General features: G+C 47.5%; 1 protein-coding gene across 7 annotated transcripts in view; it reads left to right on the forward strand.

The window, feature by feature from the left end:
• The window catches only part of FRMD4A (FERM domain containing 4A), a 310088-nt gene that overhangs the window by 254624 nt on the left and 35587 nt on the right, over positions 1-19877 (forward strand). For all 7 annotated transcript variants that reach the window (XM_035021598.1, XM_035021605.1, XM_035021599.1 and 4 more), the window contains exons 14-15: positions 1781-1922; positions 17253-17386. In XM_035021598.1, the coding sequence (XP_034877489.1) occupies positions 1781-1922; positions 17253-17386 (276 nt within the window). The remainder of the gene's footprint in view (positions 1-1780; positions 1923-17252; positions 17387-19877) is intronic.

Raw genomic sequence — 19877 nt, forward strand, 5'->3', positions numbered from 1 at the left:
CAGAAAGTAATGGGTGTGCTCCCTCTGCTTGCTCAGAGGGTAAAGCTCAACCAGATGGGCCCTGTGGACATGCGCTGTCCATGCGAAACAAAAGGCACTTCTTGCTTCTGCCCCCCTGCCCCCCACCCCCAGCCAGAGTGCTGCGGGGGGCCCTGGTGGCCAGGGTTATATCCTGAGCAAGGAGGCCCTGACCTGAGGAAGGTGACCTGGATCTGAGTGCAGGGACATTCAGAGTTGAGGTCAGAAAGGAGACATCAGTCAAGGAAGGACCAGTGAGATGATTGTTCATACCCAGAGAACAAAACAAGCAAAAACACTCCATGTTTCCTCGATCCTAGACTCTCTTATAATAAGAGGAAAGTGCTCAGCTGTTGGAAGACATGGTCCTTCATCAGTGTCTGCATCAGTGTGGAGGCCAGAGGAAGGGCAAGGCCATGGGGGTTCAGAGAGCCTCTGCTGGACAGCACAGGGCACCTGGGCAGAGACTGTCAGTAAGGAAGAGAATGGGCAGCGTCTACCCACCCGCCGTGGCCCCCGTATCCGCCCTCTGCCGGCTTCTCCTGTGTGGGGGACAGACTTGGGTGTGTGGGGGTGGACACACATGAAGGGACTGAAAATCTCAGTTTAGGACATCACCTAGTTCCATCGTTGTATGGGCTATAGCCAATGGCCACGGAAAGAAACCTCAGCAAATGTGTGGGTTCTACTAGCATTTACAGTGGTTTTCATTAAGTTCGTGCTGTGGGTAAAGCCTATTGCCTTAAGCACGATCACAAAAATTGATTCCCTGAAGAAGGGGGAAAAAAAAAAGCAAACATCAAACACACGTGTAGGCAATGCAAACCCATTTTCATCTACTGAGGGCAGTAACTAAAAAAGGTAGCTTTGTGAAAAACAAACACTTTTAGGAATAGGATTGTGATAACAGAGGACTTCTCTAATTAATCCAGCCCGGTGTTACTGTTAGCCGGGGCAGGCCAGTTAATATGCAGGATAAACGGAGTGGAGCGTTAACTATAATCTGAAGACTTTGGAGCATACAGGTATCAAAATAGAAGCAGAGCACGGTGTCGGGCGCTTATTGGTGGGGCCTGAGCATCCGAATGAGCGGTTGTTCAGTGGCTTCTACACATCTAGACATGCTCCTTGTATGTCTAGAGCACCATCACGTGCCAAGCCTCTAAACGTTCCATGGCCACGGGGCTAACACTGGAAGGCATTTAAATCCCCTCAGAATCTATTGGGACTTCATAAATCTGTTTCATATACTTCTGCCATTCACAAAGCTGAAAATTATTTTTTTCCTCCTCCTTTAAACACAAAATATAATCACTGCTATTTATTGAGAGCTGTGTACGACGGAATGGCATAGGGGAGCCCTTCACATGCCTTACTTCCTTTGACCCTAACAGAACCGTCAGTGGTAGGTAGTGTTTTTCCCCATTTTAAAGCTGGGAATAATGAGGCTCCGTGAGATCAAGGGACTTTCCCCAAACCAGGACTCCGACCAGGTCCGTCTGATGCCAGAGTCCCTGCTCTGGGCACGGCACGGTAGAGCCCGTAGAGTAGCTTGGAAAATGCATCACTCATGTCCGCTCTAGAGCCACACCTCCTGCAGGGAGCTTCGGTGATGAGGGACAGAGCCAGAGAACATAAACCTAAAAGTGCTGCAAGGCAGGACAGTAGTCCATTTGCTAAATCTCAGGACCCCAAGCCCGTGGGTGATAAGCGTTCTCTCTCCGAACACCTCTTTGTAACCCGGCTGTCTTTTCCATTCTAGTCTAAAATCCATGCCGCACGAAGCCTGAGTGAGATCGCCATTGACCTGACCGAGACGGGCACGCTGAAGACCTCCAAGTTGGCCAACATGGGGAGCAAGGGGAAGATCATCAGTGGCAGCAGCGGGAGCCTCCTGTCGTCAGGTAAGCGGGCTTTTCTTGGAGAGCCGCCATGCAGGGAGCCGGGGAAGAGGCTGTGGCTGAGGGTGGCTTCCACCCCACAGTGGCTCCGGGGAAGGTCCAGGAGTGGCAGCCGCTGAGGATGCAGCTTGGCAGGCTCACAAGGAGCTGGCTCCGGTTGTGAGAACAAGGTTTTGAGCCAAATAGGAATCTGAGAAAACCGCCAAAAGTGCCAAAGGGGAGGGGGGGATAAAAAGCAGCAGAACCATGCCGTGTGGGAAGGACTGTTGGCTCCATTCCTCTCCTCAGGCACCCTCCAGAGCCTTCTGAATGCTGAGGGCCAACTGTCAGGAATGTCAAGTCCAAGGACGAGGTGGGGTTGGTTCACTTGTGTGTCCTTAAACGAGTATTAAACTAAGGAGGGGCTGAAGGCAGGCTCATGGTGCTGAGCAACACTGCATCCTATTCGCAGGGGAACTCTTCAGGACTTTAAAAGGTACAGAAACTCTTGGCCTTGGGCAAGGAGAGTCTTGGTCACGGAATGCGCTGTAGCAGTTAAGCGCCTTTTGCAACTGAGTCCAAGGCTCTGATTCCAAGCTTGTTTCTAAGAGCCCCAGGCACGTCATTTTGTCATTGGATGCGGGAGGGGCGGACAAGCTCTGAGGATTCAGAGGAGGCTGAGGTCCAGAATAGGGAGGCCATTTGCTGCAGTGACAGGAAGAGGGGGAGGTTTGAGGAGCGCAGGAAGAGGGAGGGAGGCGATCATTGTTTGGAAATGTTAGAAAGTATAACTAATGCAGGTCACTCCCCAGGCCACACCATCAAAGGCTGATTGTTCCTGGGGACAGTGTACCCTTGCCTCCGAGCCATGAAAGGGAAGCAAAAAGTCTTCGTTTGCCCTCCCCTATCTTCCAGAGTGCTTGCTCTTTCTTCTTCTTCTTCTTCTTCTTTTTTTTTTATTTTTAAGATTCCTTCCTGCCCTAGCATTCTAGGAGCTGTCTCTGAATATTACGTCCTTAGCGTCACCTTTGTTCTACCCCTGTTGGAGCATCCCTCCGTCTGTGATGGCCCCGCCCCATGCGGTCCACGGAGGCCCCGCCCCATGCGGTCCACGGAGGCCCCGCCCCATGCGGTCCACGGAGGCCCCGCCCCATGCGGTCCACGGAGGCCCCGCCCCATGTGGTCCACGGAGGCCCCGCCCTATGCGGTCCACGGAGGCCCCCCACCTTCACACCCAGCCTTGCCTTCTCTGCTGCGCTTTCTTCCACCCTCTGCTGACGGGGGAGCCAGCACGCCTTCATTCACGGAGGCATCCTGCCTGCCCGGATTTTGCCTCCTGCCTCCATCGGCTTGGTCTAGATTCTTCCACCCCTCACTGCCCTTCCTCTTTGTTGCACCTTCCCTATTATGTTTCTCTCCTAGTTTTTCATTGTTTTTCTTTTCCCCGGTGCTTCCGTGGTTGTAAAAGGATGGAAGTGAAAATATCACCAAAGACAAACAAGTAAGCAAGCATGAGCAGTGGAAAGTGATGTCTTCATAGCAATAAAATCCCGTCGGTCCCCGGGGTCTTTCCTGGAACCACGTCTAGTGACTGCACACAGCAGCAGTGGGAGAGAGGGAGAAGAAGAGCCCACAGAGGGGAGAGGCTGAGCGTCTAGGTAGCTCCTAGGCTAGCTGAGTGCGGTCAGAGCCAGGAGAAAACATAGACCGGAAGGACGAGGGGGAGGTTGTGCCCCTCCAGGACCAGGAGGCCCGTTTACTGGGGGGCTAATGGAGCTTCAGCTCAGGGGCCCACACCGGGCAGGCCGTTTAGAGGCCCTGGGAGGGCCCATGTGTTTCTGTGAACATGACACATTTTGCATTCTTTTCTTTTTTACCTTGAAGTGCAGTTGACACACGTTACATGAGTTTTAGGCGTACAACACAGTGATTCATCATCTGTGGTATGCTCTGCTCCCTGCAAGTGTAGGTCCCGTCTGTCACGCTATAACACTAATACCATATCATTGACTATATTCCCTGTGCTGTCTCTTGCATCCCTGGGACTTACTCATTCCATCATTGGGAGCCTGGACCTCCCACTCCCCTCCACCCAATTCGCCCCTCTCTCCAGCCCCCTCCCCTCTGGCGACCACCAGCTCTCTGTATTTTTGGATCTGTTTCTGTTTGTTTGTTTATTCATTTTGATTTTTAGCTTCCACATATAAGCGAAATCATACGGTATTTGTTTTTCGGACTTCTTTCATTTAGCATAGGACCCCCTAAGTCCATCCATGTTGTCATAAATGGCAAGAGCTCATTCTTTTTTGTGGCCGAGTAATACTCCATTGTGTATATATACACCATCTTTATCCATTCACCCATCAGTGGACACTTAAGTTGCTTCCATATCTTGGCTATTGTAATAATTGCATTCTTTTCCTTAAATGAAGCCACCAATATAAGCTTCATGCCCCACAAAACTTGGATCTCCCTCTGCCAGGTCACCCTAGAGTTTACCATAAACCCCTCCCTGCCTCAGATTCTTCAGAATGTTTTCATTAGCACAGCGAACCAAATGATCATTATTTCTGAGACCTTGAGGTTTACAGTGAAAGTTGTAGAGAATGTTGCTGTCTTGTATTGAAGAGGATGTCCTACAAAGCCCCAGACCCCTGCCTCAAACTACAGCCACTCTCAACCCCTTGCTGAGTGGCAGAGGGCAGAGCCAGCACCGACCCCTGTGTTTGTAGTCTAGACACTTCTAACCCTTGTTAAAGCCCAGGGTCTGAGATTTGAGTCTGGATTTACCTGCCAACAGTTCTCCTCCTTCAGCCACACATGAGCCCAGCTCATCCTTCAGGCTCAGCGAGGTGTCCATCCCTGCTGTGGTTTCATATCCATTTGGGAATCTGGGTACTTTCCCAAGGGAGTTCTGGGTTCTATCCCAAAGGAGAATGGATTCTTGCAGCCCAGGGCTTCTCAAACTTCTAGGCGCATCAGAATCACTTGGAGGGCAGTTCAAACGCCGAGTTGAGCTCCAGCTCCAGGGTGTCTAACTCTCCGGGTCTGGGGATGAGCCTGAGAATTAGCATTTGTAACAAGTTCCTAAGAGATGCTGATGCAGCTGGTCTGGGGACCACACCTTGAGCCACTCTTCCCGCTTGAGGAAGAGATAAAAGCCTGAGGTGACAGGGTTGCTCAGTGTCTTCCAGACCTGTGTCTTGGGTTGTCTCCTCTGGCCACTCCTATCTGTCAGCCTCTGGGGCCGCCATGCCAGTAACCTAACAGAGCCACGGACCCGGTTGTGCATGGGAACCCCAAACCTCCTGACCTAGAATGGACATCACTCAGTCATCAGCAAGTGAGATCTAGGCATCTTCAAGATTAGAAAGCAGTGCATCTGTGTGACTGCTGCCAGCCTGATAGAACAGAATAATAGAATAACATCAAATAAGGCATCTTTATACCAAGATATTAAAGTGATTTTCAAATGGGTGATAACTTCGCTTCAGGGGCCCCAGGCTGTGCTGTCTGGGAGTTGCTGGAGGCAGCTAAAGATCTTTCCTTCCCCACTTTCAGAGGGGCAACATCCGTGGCCCCTGACCCCCTGGGTTCTTTCCTTGTCCACTCTCTGCTGCACCACTGTGCGAGAGGAAAGCCCCAGGAGATGAGAAGCCCAGAAACTATGAGCCATGCCCCATGACCAAACCAGGCAGCGCCTCAAACCCTGCCCAGTCCTGCCAGCCAGAGCGTGAGGCTAAGGCTGAGGGTCCGTGGGGAGGCCTCCCTCCAGTGACTTAGGAAGACCATGCGGGGAGAGATCCCAAACAGGAAAGAATAGAGGCCATCAGTTAACAAAGGGAATTTCAAGTGTCCACAGATCTGGTCGTCACTCCCCCTGCAGCTGCTGATCGCTGGCTGTCTGTCTTCTGCCCTCACCTGGGGCACGCCCTCTGCAGCCCCACCTGGAAGGGAGGGTTTCCTGTCCCCCACAGTGAGGACGTCTAGCTGGCTTGAATGGCTCCACAGCTGGCTGGTGTCCCACTCCGTTCTTTTTTGTCCTTTGGCGTCCTCTTGCCTGTTTCTTGAGCATTCCTTAGTGATGCACTCCCACAGATGGATGAGGCATTACTCTTCCAGGAAAGCCCTGATTTTAAACACTCTTTTTATTACACTTGCCAGACCCCATGTTCTGCTTTTCATTTAGAAAATACGATGCATCTAATTCCGTATCCTATTTGGTCACATGGTCTCTCTCCTTCACCTACTGCCTTATGTTAAGAAAGAAAGAAAAAAAGAGAGAGCAAGAGAGAAGGAAAGACAAAAAAGGTGTCTAATAAATATTCCTTAAAAATATTTTGAGAAGTGAATTCTCATTTTAAAATCCCTTTTTCAGGGGTGCCTGTGTGGCTCAGTCAGTTGAGCATCTGACTCTTGGACTCAGCTCAGGTCCTGATCTCAGGGTCATGAGTTCGAGCCCTTTGTTGGGCTCAGCTTTGGGCATGAAGCCTACTTAAAAGAAGAAAAAAGAAAATTCTTTTTTCTGCTTATAGGCCAGTGCCTGACATCCAGTAGGTACTCCAAACATGATTTAAAAAATGTTTTTTAACATCACATTTCCATGACTTATTTGTAACTGGAAAATAGTACCTTTTGAACCCCTTCACCTATCTCCCCCAACCCCTGTCTCTGGCAGCCACCAATCTGTTCTGTGTATCTATGAGCTTCAGTTTTTTGGGTTTGTGTTTTTTAAGTTCCACATGTAAGTGAGATTATACATACGGTATTTGTTTCTCTCCACCTGACTTACTTCACTTAACACAATGCCCTCAGGGTCCATCTGTGTTGTCCCAAACAGCAAGATTTCATCTTTTTTCATGGCTGAATAATACTCCATTACATGTATATGCTACATCTTTTTCATCCATTCATTGGTGAGGTGTCTCCATACCTTGGCTGTTATAAATAATGCTGCAGTGAACGGAGGGGTACGTGTATCTTTTTGAATTCGTGTTTTCATTCTCTCCGGATGAATACCCAGAAGTGGAATGCTAGATCATATAGCAGTTTTGTTCTTAATTTTTTTGAGGAACCTCCATACTGTTTCTACAGTGGCTGCACCAGTTTGCATTCCCACCAACAGTGCACGGGGGTTCCTTCTTCTCTACATCTTTGCCAAAACTTGTTATTTCTTCTCGTTTTGATTCTAGCCATTGTGACAGGTGTGAGGTGATATCTTCTAGTGGTTTTGATTTGCACGTCCCTGATGACGAGTGATGTTGAACAGCTTTTCGTGTCTATTGGCCATTTGCATGTCTTCGGAAAAACATCTAGTAAGATCCTCTGCTCATTTTTTAATTGGACTGTTTGGTTTTTTGCTATTGAGTTGTATGAGTTCTTTATATATTTTGGATACTAACTCCTTAATCAGATATATGGTTTGCAAATCTCTTCCACCATTCAGTAGGCTGCCTTTTTGTTCTGTTGACGGTTTCCTTTACCGTGCAGAAGCTTTTAGTTTGATGTTGTTCCGCTTGTTCATTTTTACTTTAGGTGCCTTTGATTTTGGTGTCAAATCCAAAAAATCATTGCCAAAACCAATGTCCATGGTATAGGGTTATTGAAGTCAGAATTGGAAGACTAGTAGTAAGAATCCTGCACGTGCTGCATTTCAAGGACCTTCTGTGTTCCTGAAGTGTAAGGCATCTTGGGCCTTGCCTAGAACTCAGATACCCACCACCGATACTCTCCCTCGGATTGTCCCGTATCACCGTGTAGACTGGCATCAGACCTTGAAAAGTTCATCTTGTCAGATCAGGCTCCTTTTGCAAGTAGTGTGCATCCGTGCTGTCTTCCATCTACTTTTTCACCCTGGTCTATCCCCGGATCGTGGTGTGGCTGAGCCATGTAACGACAATGTAATATCACTGTGGTGTGAACCCTTTTCCTAGCTCCCAGATCTTGCCTGGTACTATACACAACATTTTACAAAGTTAGAGTCCCTCTCTTCAGAGTGCTTCATACTGTTTATTGATGTTAACAGAGATAAAATATTTCCAAGCTCTTAGTAATGATGAAGGTGATTTTCCTATTTAACTAAGGGCATGTAAATACCTTTAAAATTACTGATGTCCTGTACTTGGCATCTGAGGTATGAGTTGCTAGAGAAACAAAGCAAGGTCATTGCTACGTATGAAAGAAGTCAGAAGTCTACACTCACTAATGCCCTGAGCCAGGGGCTGGCATTTCAGAAAGTAAGGGTCCACATAGTTGAAACCATTTATTGAGGCTTAGGGCTAGGCCCCCTAAATTCTTCGATGGTGATGCATAGGGCCCTCCCATGTCAGACCCGTAGGCCTCTGTCCTAGTAGACACCCTGAGAGGCGGTGAGATGTTTGAGCCCAAGATGCAAGACCGGTGTTGGACTAAAAGGCACTGAATGTGATTCAGACCACAAGAAGGCTATGGAACCCGTATCGCGAATCCATCTGTAGAGGGGCCTGGTGGTCAGGCTTGAAAGGATGTGAGGACCCTTGTGCCCAGAACACATCAGCTGAGAGATGGTGCAGTCTTCCCAGAGTCCCCTGGAAGAAGGGACGCCGAGGCAGCTCAGGTGCCAAGGCAGGCCAACAGAGCCACACACCTGATGCTGTGTGGGCCTCCTCACAAGCTCTGCCTGGCTGGGTGCCCCTTGAACCCACTGACTGCTGCAGGGGCAGGCAGCAGGGCCCTCTCTCCACTCCACCCCGGGAGAGCCTGCCCGGTTCCTCCCAATTTGTCCACACCCTTCTCGTGGCTCTGGCTCGTCTGTGCTTCAGGTAACAAATTTGTGGAAGTTCAGACAGAGGCAGAGAGGACAGCTATGAATTCAAACCATTCAGTGATGATGTTCTCCAAGTTCAAAAAAAAAAAAAAAAAGCATCCGAAATCTTTTTTTGTGGGACTTCCACGGGTTTGCACCTCTCTTCCCTTCCCCCATCTCTTGAAATCTCAAAAAAAAGGTGGGAGAGGAGAAAAAAATGTAGTAACAAAACAAAAACCAAACCAGCAAGGGCACTTGTCCTGGTAGCTGGCCGTGCACGGCCTCTCCATAGCTTGTGTGAAAGCGGGAGGCAGCGTAGGGCTGTCCTGAGCATTGTTCTAAGGCTTCGCGATCGTGGAGCAGGGCTGAGGCCCGTGGGAGCACAGGGGGCCAAGCGAGACGTGGTTTTGCTCTCCGCCTATTTAAAGAAAATGGTGGAAACTTACTTGGGAAACAACAGTGTTCTGAGGCCCCTGTGGCTTGTCGCAGGAGCCTCCCAGACCAAAAAATAAATAAATACATGGTACTGTGTGTCCTCTCTAAAAGGGATGAAACCATGCGGCTGCTGCTGGCCCCAGCCACCCATTTGCTATAAAACAAAGGGCCGTGTTGTGTCTATAAATAGGCTGTGTGATTAACGAGATGGCAGTTGAGTCATCATCGTGATCAGGATTGCGAAGAATGTGGCGAAGGATCTTTGGTTTAAAACACACACACACACACACACACACACCCCACCCCACCCCACCCCCGTGGTGTGTGATCGTGCCCCAGCGCCGACACTTTCCGTTCTGGGGGAAACATGTGCCGACCTGGGCCCTCACGCCGCCTGGGATCTGTCCGCGTTCATTACTCACCCTTTCACACATTCCCCTTCTCTGAGGGCTGGCACTTCCTTCCATTGTTAGGAAGTTTATTAATAACTAATATAACAATGAGGATGCCAGAATCTGACCTCGCTCCCTACTGAGAGGTGATCTGATCGGCATCAGCCAACTTTACGGTCACGGCTATATTCAGCTCAGAACTCACTGCTTCGCGCTGCCACAAATCACATTGTCTTTTGGTTTATTTGGATTTTGGGGTCTTCTTCCTTTCTTTCTTGCCCTCACTCTCTCCTCTCCCTGTGTCTCTCTCCAGCCTCTTAAAGGTCTCTATTACCAGCTCCCTGCCCCCTCTGCTTTTGGGTCTAGGGGTGAGCAGGATTCCAGGGGCTTTAACTTTGCTCATAACCTCAGTGCTCTGCAGGCGGACACAGCCCTGCAGGCTCTGGCAGGCCGTGTTCCTGCTGGACTGCGTGACCAGGGAGGGCTGAGAGCTCCCCTTCTGTGGAATGGATATTTCTGGGCTTGCTGGAGTAGGATGGGTCAGCATCGAGACTGAGAAGAAGGGAGAACGGTTTCCCTTTCTGATCGCATATTGGGTGGGTGGGGGGAGCCTAATTAAGTCATTTATAGTGATACACTTCTGCCCTTGGGTGTTGGTGCTAAAGGAATAGCTCTGCCTGATGAAGAGAACCAGAACAGAGTAACCATGGATAACCTCAGTGAACTCCTCTCCAACGGTGAGATTTTAAACTTTGAAAAATAAGTATCACTGTGACCTCTGCTAGGCACGGCTCTGTTCCCATTTGGGCCAGCCCTCCTGATGTTGCAAGGGAACTAACAGAGTCTGGGAGCTAGAAAGGTAAGCCCCCTCCTTCCACAATATAGGAAAGGGAAATCATACGAGTTACTCATAAACAGTAGTTTCAGCTAGAGATCATTCTTAGTATATTTTTACTAGATTCTGCTGCAAATTTTTATAAGCAACTGTTCAGTCCCTTTCCCCCCAACTATATTTGTCCACTTCACCCATGGGCGAAAGTGCCGCTGGGCAAGGAAACAACCACACAGTAAGGCTGTTCCAGAAATGCCTAGTTTCTGTCAGAGGTGCCGCTTTTCCACAGAGCTTTCACTTCACTACTCTTTGAAGTGAACTATTTTATTTTTATAATTTCTGAGCCTGATGAGGAGTCGTCCAAGCACGCGTTTTTTTCATGTTAAAAATCACATTTAATTCTCGGAGATGGTCTCCAGAGATCATACATTTATCTCAAAATCAGCAATGTGACCTTATTTCGCAGGGTCTCTTAGGACATCTTTTATGTAAGGAACTCATCATTGAGGATTTGTAAGGGAAATAAATATCTCTTCATCCTAAGGAAGTGTTCAAACCTTTCGCTCATATTTATTCCTGAGGTGTCTGCCAAAACTTTTCCTTACAGCTTTTACAGATCTGCTGGAAATATGCTTCTTCTTCTTCTTCTTCCTCTTCTTTCCACCCCCCGCCCCCGAAGGCTGAAACAGATAGTCATTTCCTTCCCTTACTTTCAGGACAACAGATTTCTTTCTTCTTTGGGGTAGTTTGTTTCAAATTTCCCCTCTTTTCAAAGAGGAAAGCACCCCTTCTGTCTTCTGAGATCAGCGGGCTAGTCACCAGTATTGCATCTGTGTAAAAACAGATGAGCCACAGTTCCTGACAACGTGCTCTTCATAGGATGCGTGTTCATATCCGGTGCTGAGTAGCCGAGGGTCTTTGGAAAGACTGGAGCAAATTCTCCATCACAGCTGAATGAGGATATCCTTCCATCTGTTTGCCAGCTGGAGGGGAGCTGCTGTCCGCCCCCCAACCCACCCACCCACCCACATCCTGCCCCCGGCAACCGGCTGCCCACAGGCTGAAGTCTGGAGTTCCCCAGCTGGGAAGTAAGAAAATCATGGAGGCTTTTTCTTGGAGGTAGCCAAGCAGGTTTTCACCACATCTCTGCCAGTAGCCTCCACAGCGTCCATACCATAGGATCAGTAGTTCTCTCAGAAGATGTCCGGATAGGCACTGAAAGCGACTTTTTCGGACCGTTGAGCACATCGGTCAAAAACTCTCTGGCTGTGGCTGGATGGATAGGAATTGTCTTCTTTGAGGTCAGGTTTTTTTCCTCTTCCCCCCCTCCTAAATTTAATTGCTAAATTATTAGTGACCTATTTCTAGAAAATTCTTTGGGTTCAGATTGAAACATAATAATAAAATCGCCAAAACCACAAGATGGTATTTTCAACCTGGTGTCATGGAAACAGGTGGTTACTGAGCAATAACCGGGAAGGTTTCCTAGAGCGCTAATGTGACGCGCTGCTTCCTGGCAGTGAGAAACCCGGGGGGCACCTCAGCTGCTCGGCCTGGAGGGGACCATCAGCTCTCCAGGTGAATTACCTCGTTGGCCCCCAGGTGATGGGTCCCTCCTGTATGCTGTTCCCTCTTTCATTCAGGTGGCATTGCTCATCTCCCACCTCTTCCTGGCAGGCATGCACGTGGTCAGTGCCTTCCACCAGCCTGCCGTGCATCTTGCCTGCCCACTAATGCGTCTTTTTACATTACGGGGCTCCCTGGAATTGGGGTGCCAACTCCCCCTAAAGGCCAGACACACCATTTAATACAAAAACTACTGATGCCCACGTGGTACTTACTAGGCTCTCTCTTTGGGCATCTCTGTGGCATCATCTCCCCAACTTCTGAAGAAGTCCTGGGTTCATTCTTGTACTGTAGGGGGAGGAATCCGAGGCTGAGGGAGGTGGGGCCCTGTTGCCAAGTCCCTGCAGCTAGCGCATCGCGGAGCTGGGACACAAGCCCAGACCTGCGGACTCCAAACCACTCACTGGCTTGGAGACTTCTGCCTCGGGAGGTTCTGGGCCTGTGTGTTTTCCAAAGAATATTCACTTCACTCCTTCTGTAAATGGGGTGCTGCTTTAAAACTTTGAACAACAATTATATCTTTCAAAAATGCTCACATCACTTCTGTTTTCTCTTTGGCTCCTGCACGAATCCGTCACGTGTGGACAGCTCTTTCCAAGTAGCACTTGGCTACTGTTTTGCAGTCTTACTCCTCTGTCTGCAACGGAGAGGTTCCATCCGTCTTCCTGCTTCATTAATCCCAAAGACAGCTCAGATTAACCTCTTTTTTAGCATCCAAACTTAGACCCATGTGCTTTGGTCTGTTGATGAGATGGAGGGGTAAATCCTTTCAGCCCTGCTTGATAATTAGACATTCCCTTCCAGTTCCAGGCAAACTCTCCCAGTAACTGGGGGTAGGACCAGAAGTTGGCAGGGTGCTTGTCTTTTCTGGAAACAAGAATGGTAAAGAAGAGGGAAGTTGACACGGTTATGTAACAATTGTAACATTTGCAGCAAGGACTGCTGGAGCCAAGAGGGAGCTACCTACGTAAGCTGCTTATTAAGCAATACAGTCTCCAAGTTCGGGAGCATCTTGGAGGCTGGTTAATTGGTCATTTTCTGAATGGGGACATCATGGCTCCAAGAGTTCAGTGACCAAAGGAGGGGCTTACACCAATCAATAGCAGATATATGATGGAACCCCAGGGCCCTTCCCTGTCCATCACTGCTCTTCTCAAAGGAAGCAGGTTGACATCTTTTTTGATTTCCAAGAGGCGAAACTTACAACCTCAGAGTGGTCTTGTGTGTGCCAAGGCACACACGTGTTCAAATAACCAGAAATGGATAAACCAGAGCAATAGAGAACTTCTGTACTTTTCACCAAGTCCAGGTGCTGATGGGGAATGATTTCTCCATCCTGCATCATTTCTTATTCACACATTTTTAGCTTGTGAGATTCCTATTGACCTGAGGCCCTTCCCTGATTGGGTTTCTTCCTGGAGTCCCTCTTGGTTAGTCGAGAGTAGCAGTGAATCAGTGCCTCCTGATTCCAGGCCCGCTTGCTGGCCTCCCTTGTATGTGTCCGCCATGATGGTCCAGGGATGCCTGAGGGCACCCAGGGAGGCAATAGGAAGCTGCCTGGGCATCACACTCAGTCACCTCTTCTTGTGGTCGCCATGTTTGCCTGGTTGCAGGGAACAGGCCCCCAGGCTCAGAACCCTTCCCCCCAGTGCCCTGGATTTCCTTTTAAGAAACAAAGGCACTGGGAACCTCTTTTCAAATGCAGTGTTTCAAATGCATAAACAGGTGAATGCAGAGCTGCTAGCTTGAGGAGCATGGAGGGGGGCCCCTGAATCCCTGAATCTCCATGACCCTGTTCCCACCCTCATGTACAGCAGCTCCAAAAGCCTAACTGCAAACTCAGGCATTCAAGAAAGAGTTTGAAAATACTGCCTTTGTGTGCAGAATTGCATAGTGAGGTCTTTTCTTCAGCAACAAGGAGGGGTAGCAATGGTTTCTTTCTTTCTAATTCTGCTGGGTGTGTGTTTCACTCCTATTAAATCTACCCTGGATCTGAGGACTGATCTGTTCCAGGCACTGTGATAAGTGTTGTATGTGCATTATCTCATTTAGTCTTTAGGACCAGATTAAGGAGGGCAGGTCATGTGCCCAAGGTCACACAACTAGTGAGTGGTGTAGAGGGCATCAAAACCAGGTCTGTTTGCAAATAAATAAATAAAATCTTTAAAAAGGGGGGGGGGCACCTGGGTGGCTCAGTTGGTTAAGCAACTGCCTTCAGCTCAGGTCGTGATCCTGGAGTCCCGGGATTGAGTCCCACATCGGGCTCCCTGCTCGGTCGGGGGTCTGCTTCTCCCTCTGATCCTCTTCCCTCTCGTGCTCTCTGTCTCTCATTCTCTCTCTCAAATAAATAAATAAAATCTTTAAAAAAAAAAAAAAAACAAAAAAAAACCCAGGTCTGTTTGACCTCTGCTCGCCATCCAGTGACCACTAAAAAAACATCTGCATGGCCAGGCCAGCTCAGTTACTTGGTAAAATTTAACTTGGTACCTAGCACTACATTCCTTATGAGGCAATTTCCGGAATAAAGGTATGAACCAGAGCCAGCCAGTATTCATGGTTTCAGATACAGAAAGGGCCTCTTGAGCCATCTACTCTGTCTTATGTGGGTTTGGTATTTAGACTAATTATTATAAATAATAATAATTTAAGTAGCACTAATGAGCCCTGTAATTCAACACCAAAGCTTAGAGACCAGATCATCCGAAAATGTTGTGCTTTGCCTCCTGGAGTTGAATGTTCTTGTGATTTCTGCCATTCTTGAACATAGTGAATCCTTAGACTTAACAGATCATCATTTCCTATTGAGAGGTTAGGCAGGGGTGAAAGGGAAAGCAATGAAATTTTCACTTGAGCTAGAAATCCTTTAATCTTCTTGGGTCCAGTTTTCTCCAGTCCTGTTTTTTAGACCTAAAGTCTGACTTCTTCCTCACATTATGTCACATTGTTATTAATGCTTTAGATGGTGGAACAGAGACAACCCCATTAAGTGTTTCTGTGTCTGCTATTTTGATTGGTGACTGTGGCTCAGAGAACCAAATTAAGATGCACAGTGATTGAGCTGTGGGACCTCGGATGGGTGTAAACTAGAGATGGTTGAGGACTGATAGGTACAGGGTAATTGACTTACAGAGGTAGGAAATCTGAGCCATATCAGGAGGGGGGCCTGCAGTATTGTCCATTGATGTGTTGCATGCGGGCTTCATGTCTGACAACCATGAGGTCACAGGAGCCTTAGTAACATTCAAGCTTTTGTTTGGGTTTGCTACTGAAGTTGGAGTCCTGCAACTAAGCATGATAAAATCCAGGGAAGAGCTACAAAAATTAATAAAAGTTTGGAATGCAGGCTCTATAACTTATAGGTACTCACAGGTACTAGATTTCTTTACCAAGATGAGCTACAGCTTAATCATATCATCCAAGAGTATGACTGATGACATTTATGTGTGTGTTTATTCAAGGTAATATTTATTAGCTACTGTGAAGGCATAAAGATGATACATTCCTGCAGTGATAGATATTCTCTATTTCCAGCTAAGATGGTCTGGGGGAGAAAAAGTAAAAAGCCCAAGTTGGAGTCAAAATGTATGTAGCCGTTGAGACTTATTGAGTATTAGGATTCTAGGAAGCTAGTTGCGTGGTAAGAGACTGCTCAAAGACTAAGAAGAATAGTGTATTTAGGGGGATGATTTGAGTATAGCAGAGCTTTTTGATGCAAAGGCATAGAAGACCTTTCTAGCCTATCTGAGGATTCTAGGATGCTTTCTTCACCATTGGAAGAGACAGAACATTTGAGTGTGGCAATTCTGACTGCATTGTTCTCAAGTCTGTCATCTGATCACTGACTTGTCCCAAAAGGTTTCATATGGAAATACAGTTCCTACCTGCCTCTCCCAAAAAAATCCCACTGGAATTTTTCCTGGAATTGCAACAATTCTCTTGTTTAATGCCTGGAGAATGGATACCTCTACAGCATCAAGCTTCCTATCCATGACCATGGTATACCTATTTTTTTTAGGGTTTTTTAATGTTTCTCAGCAGGGTATTATAGTTTTCACTGTAGAGATCTTAAACATCTTTCTCTAGATTTATCCCTAGGTATTTGGTGTTCTTTGATGCTATTGTAAGTGGCATCATCATCCGAACCCCTTGAATGCACACCCAGTAACACCCGTCCACTTCCGTGGGTATGAGAAGCAAAGTAATAATCAGCTTCTCCTTTCCCAGGGCATCATTGGCCTTGTCAGAACCCATCAGGGTAAACGTGTATAACAGCTTCACTGCTGGAAACCCACTTCAGGATCCAAACGCTGCAGCCCCGAAAGCGTTCTTTTGATCCAACTTAAATTCCTCCAGTTGGCATTCTAGCATATTTTCCTTTTGCGTTTGGTTCACAGTTTGCCTTCCACCATGATTTCATATCTAGCAGTCTGCTGCTTGAATCATCATGCAGATATTTCCCCCCTGAGTGGTAAAATATATAACTTTCATCAGGAGGGAATTTGCTCATGATACAGTATTAAGTTAAAAAAGATATATATATATATATATAATGAAAATCAAATTTTATTTTAAAAATATATGTGCTTACATAAAAAGATCAAAAGAAAATACAAAGCAGTGGTTATCTCTGGGGGACTTATTTATCGACTATTTTTATACAGGTCTCCATTCTCAAAATTTTTATGACAAACATGCATCATCTTTGAACTAAGCCAAAAATAAGCATTCTTAAATAGAAAAAAAATTATTTGTATTTTTATATTTATATTAAAATTACTGGCCTGAATTTTAACTTTCCCCTTCATTGCATAAAGCCTATTAAGATGTGCTAGTGAAAGTCAAACAGGGGCCACCTGGGTGGCTCAGTTGGTTAAGCGACTGCCTTCGGCTCAGGTCATGATCCCGGAGTCCTGGGATTGAGTCCCACATCAGGCTCCCGGCTCAGCGGGGAGCCTGCTTCTCCCTCTGACCCTCTCCCCTCTCATGCTGTTTCTCTCTCTCAAATAAATAAATAAATAAATAATCTTTAAAAAAAAGTCAAACAGGTATGCTACATATCTTCAGATAATCAGGAAAGAGAAACTTCTTTTTCAGGCATGTCAATTTTCCTGCCAGTCCTCTGAGTAGCTATAAATTCCACTAAGTGCCAAGAATGCGCTCCTCACACCTGGGACTCTGCAGCACCTTGCTTTGTGTCCCCTCCCCTGACTCCTGGGTCGGTGCCACCTCTGGATGTGTGTCCGTCTCCCGTCCGCTGCTCAAGTAACCCCACTGTTTATTGACAGGTTCTCAGGAATCCGATAGCTCTCAGTCGGCCAAGAAAGACATGCTGGCCGCCTTGAAATCCAGGCAGGAAGCACTGGAGGAAACGCTCCGCCAACGGCTGGAGGAACTGAAGAAACTCTGTCTTCGAGAAGCTGTAAGCAGTTCACATTTCGTGTGTGTGTGTGTGTGTGTGTGTGTTCCTCTGTCTTCACATAGTTATAAAGAGCAAAGGTGGGGATCGCACAGAGCACATCAGCGAGAGGCAGGATGGCTCCTGAAGCACGAATGTGGGACTCCCAACCCGTCCCATGGCCCTGTCATTAACATAGGGGTGGACCTTCATGAAACACGGGAACAGCAGGTGGAGCGGCTCTGCCCGAATCCTTGGTGCGGCCCCACTGGAGACCAAATGACAAGTGTAATGGTGGTCCCTTCCATGTGCGCGGTGCACCATAGTTTATGAAGCGTCTCCTCCTGTGATGTTACCTCCTCGGACATACTGGCTTGTCACCATCTTCCTAAAATTTGTGCCCGAGTTTATTGTCATGGTGGCTTTTGCTTCTCTTGAGGGCATCTTGAGGATATTTCACATGGATTGGTCTTTGGAAATCCTCTGGAGAAGCCTCAGTGGAGATCAACAAGGAAACCAAGATTTTGCTTGATATATAATCCCCTTTAAAACTCATGATCTGGTGCTTCGCTTTTTTTTTTTTAAATGAAGTCTCAGCCTAGTGATATTTTTAAATTTTACACAAAGCAAGGCTTCCTCCAGCCAGCCCATGTATACACTGGTCTCGTGTTGCCTTGGGATTTAGATGCTGTGGCCCGCCACTGTCTGTATGTGCTGGAACATCCACTTCTATCTTCTGTTCATTCCGTGACTGTTAGCATGTTTGAAAAGTTGATTTGTTAATGCAACACAGGTGACTGGGGGGGGTGTACGCACACGCATGAGCATGTGCTTGCACACGGATACGATGGGGTGGGGGCCCTTGGGAGAGCAGCTATGCTCTGCATAACGTTACAAAGAGCTCTGCAGGTCAACAGTTCAGAATGGGAAGGAAAAGAGGTTCCTGAGCGGAGTTGAAGAGTGTAATCCCCTCCCGCCAAATCCCAGGGCCTTGCCCCCGAAGAATGAAACAAGGGGCTATAGAATTAGATCGCATTACATTTCAACTTGGCTTAATTAGGCTCTGGGTTGATTTAAACCGGAGCCCGCACAAAGCAGACCCACTTGAGCACCAATCCACTCCACTGCAAAGCTTTGGAAAGCAGCTGGCCTGGCCAGGGGATGGGATGTGCTCTGAGGTACTCTCAATATTAGTCACCTTTTCATAGGGAATATGCTGAAAGCATTGAAAAAATATGGGCTTGGGTGTCTGCATTTAATAATTTGTAAAGCCTTGTTTTGTTTTTAATAAAGGAAACGTCCCTAAACCCAGCAGGGAATCCGCATCAGAAAATTGGAGAAACATGTCAAGGCAGGGTTAGCATGCATTATAAAGGCCTCCCTGTCTCTCTTGAAATAAAAGCAAAATAAGGAAAACAAAGCTCCCACTTCTTAGAGTGTCGACACCAGAAAACAGAACTTGAGTGGAAGGAGGCGCCTCTCTGGGGAAAGGGGCCCTGGGGGCAGACGGCTTCTGTGCTTGCTCAGCCCAGCTCCCGATGCCCCCCCGGAGTGAAGGGGCGGGATAACTTTCTCAGTAAGTGTTGCGTTCTTTCTCTGGGTCACACCATGCATCCTCAGCTTGGTATTGAGAAGCGAGAAGCACTGTTTGTCCGCTGGGGAGTGAGCTGAGCATGTAGCTGGATGTAAGCAGTATCAGAACAGAAGGGAGCAGGCCGAGCCCCTCCGCAAGGCAAGAGCGCGTGAGAGTGCTCCTTCCCCTGCGCCTCTTACATGTGAAATCAGATTAAATATGGAGAGTCAAGGGCTTGACTCCAGGACCTTCCAGCGGATGGTGGAAAATTAGGAGCCTTCTGTTTTTAAAGCAGTCAGTTTCAAAACCACAGACACTTTAGAGTTATAAATCAATGGTTGTGTTAGTGTTCCCCTCCTTTTTGTAAGTCTCAAAGTAGAAAGGAAAAGTCCTAACAATATAAAATCCTCAGTGTGTTGTGTTATTTATAGACCGGCTTCTAGGGGAGTAGATAAAAATGTTGCAGAATAAACACATAACTACTCTGGAGACATTTGAACCACATTTTTTTAAAGAACAGGGAAGAAAACTGCAGAGCATTTCATACTCAATAGTTGGCCATTATGTTCTGAAATGCTTACACTAGGGAGTGAAAAGCCCAAGAGTTCATTTCCTGGTGGCCTGAACACACAACAAGAGAGGCTCAGGAGAGTGAGCGGTGGGTGTGTTTGTGCATGCCAGTTGCTCGCTCTCTCTCTCACACACACACGCACATGCACATATGCACACCCCAGTGCATGCACACACCAGCACCCACACATACAGCCTAGTCTCACACACACACACCGCACACACATATACACACATTGCCCAGTGTATGTACACATATATCCCAGTACACACAACCTATTGCACTTATACACACCTCAGTGCACAGATACCCTAATACACCCACCCCAGTGCACACACATACACCCATCTCACACCCAGTGCATGCACGCA

Source organism: Mirounga leonina, unplaced genomic scaffold (assembly GCF_011800145.1).
Source record: "Mirounga leonina isolate KUSES-001 unplaced genomic scaffold, KU_Mleo_1.0 Mir_175, whole genome shotgun sequence".
NCBI classification, from domain to species: Eukaryota; Metazoa; Chordata; class Mammalia; order Carnivora; family Phocidae; genus Mirounga; species Mirounga leonina.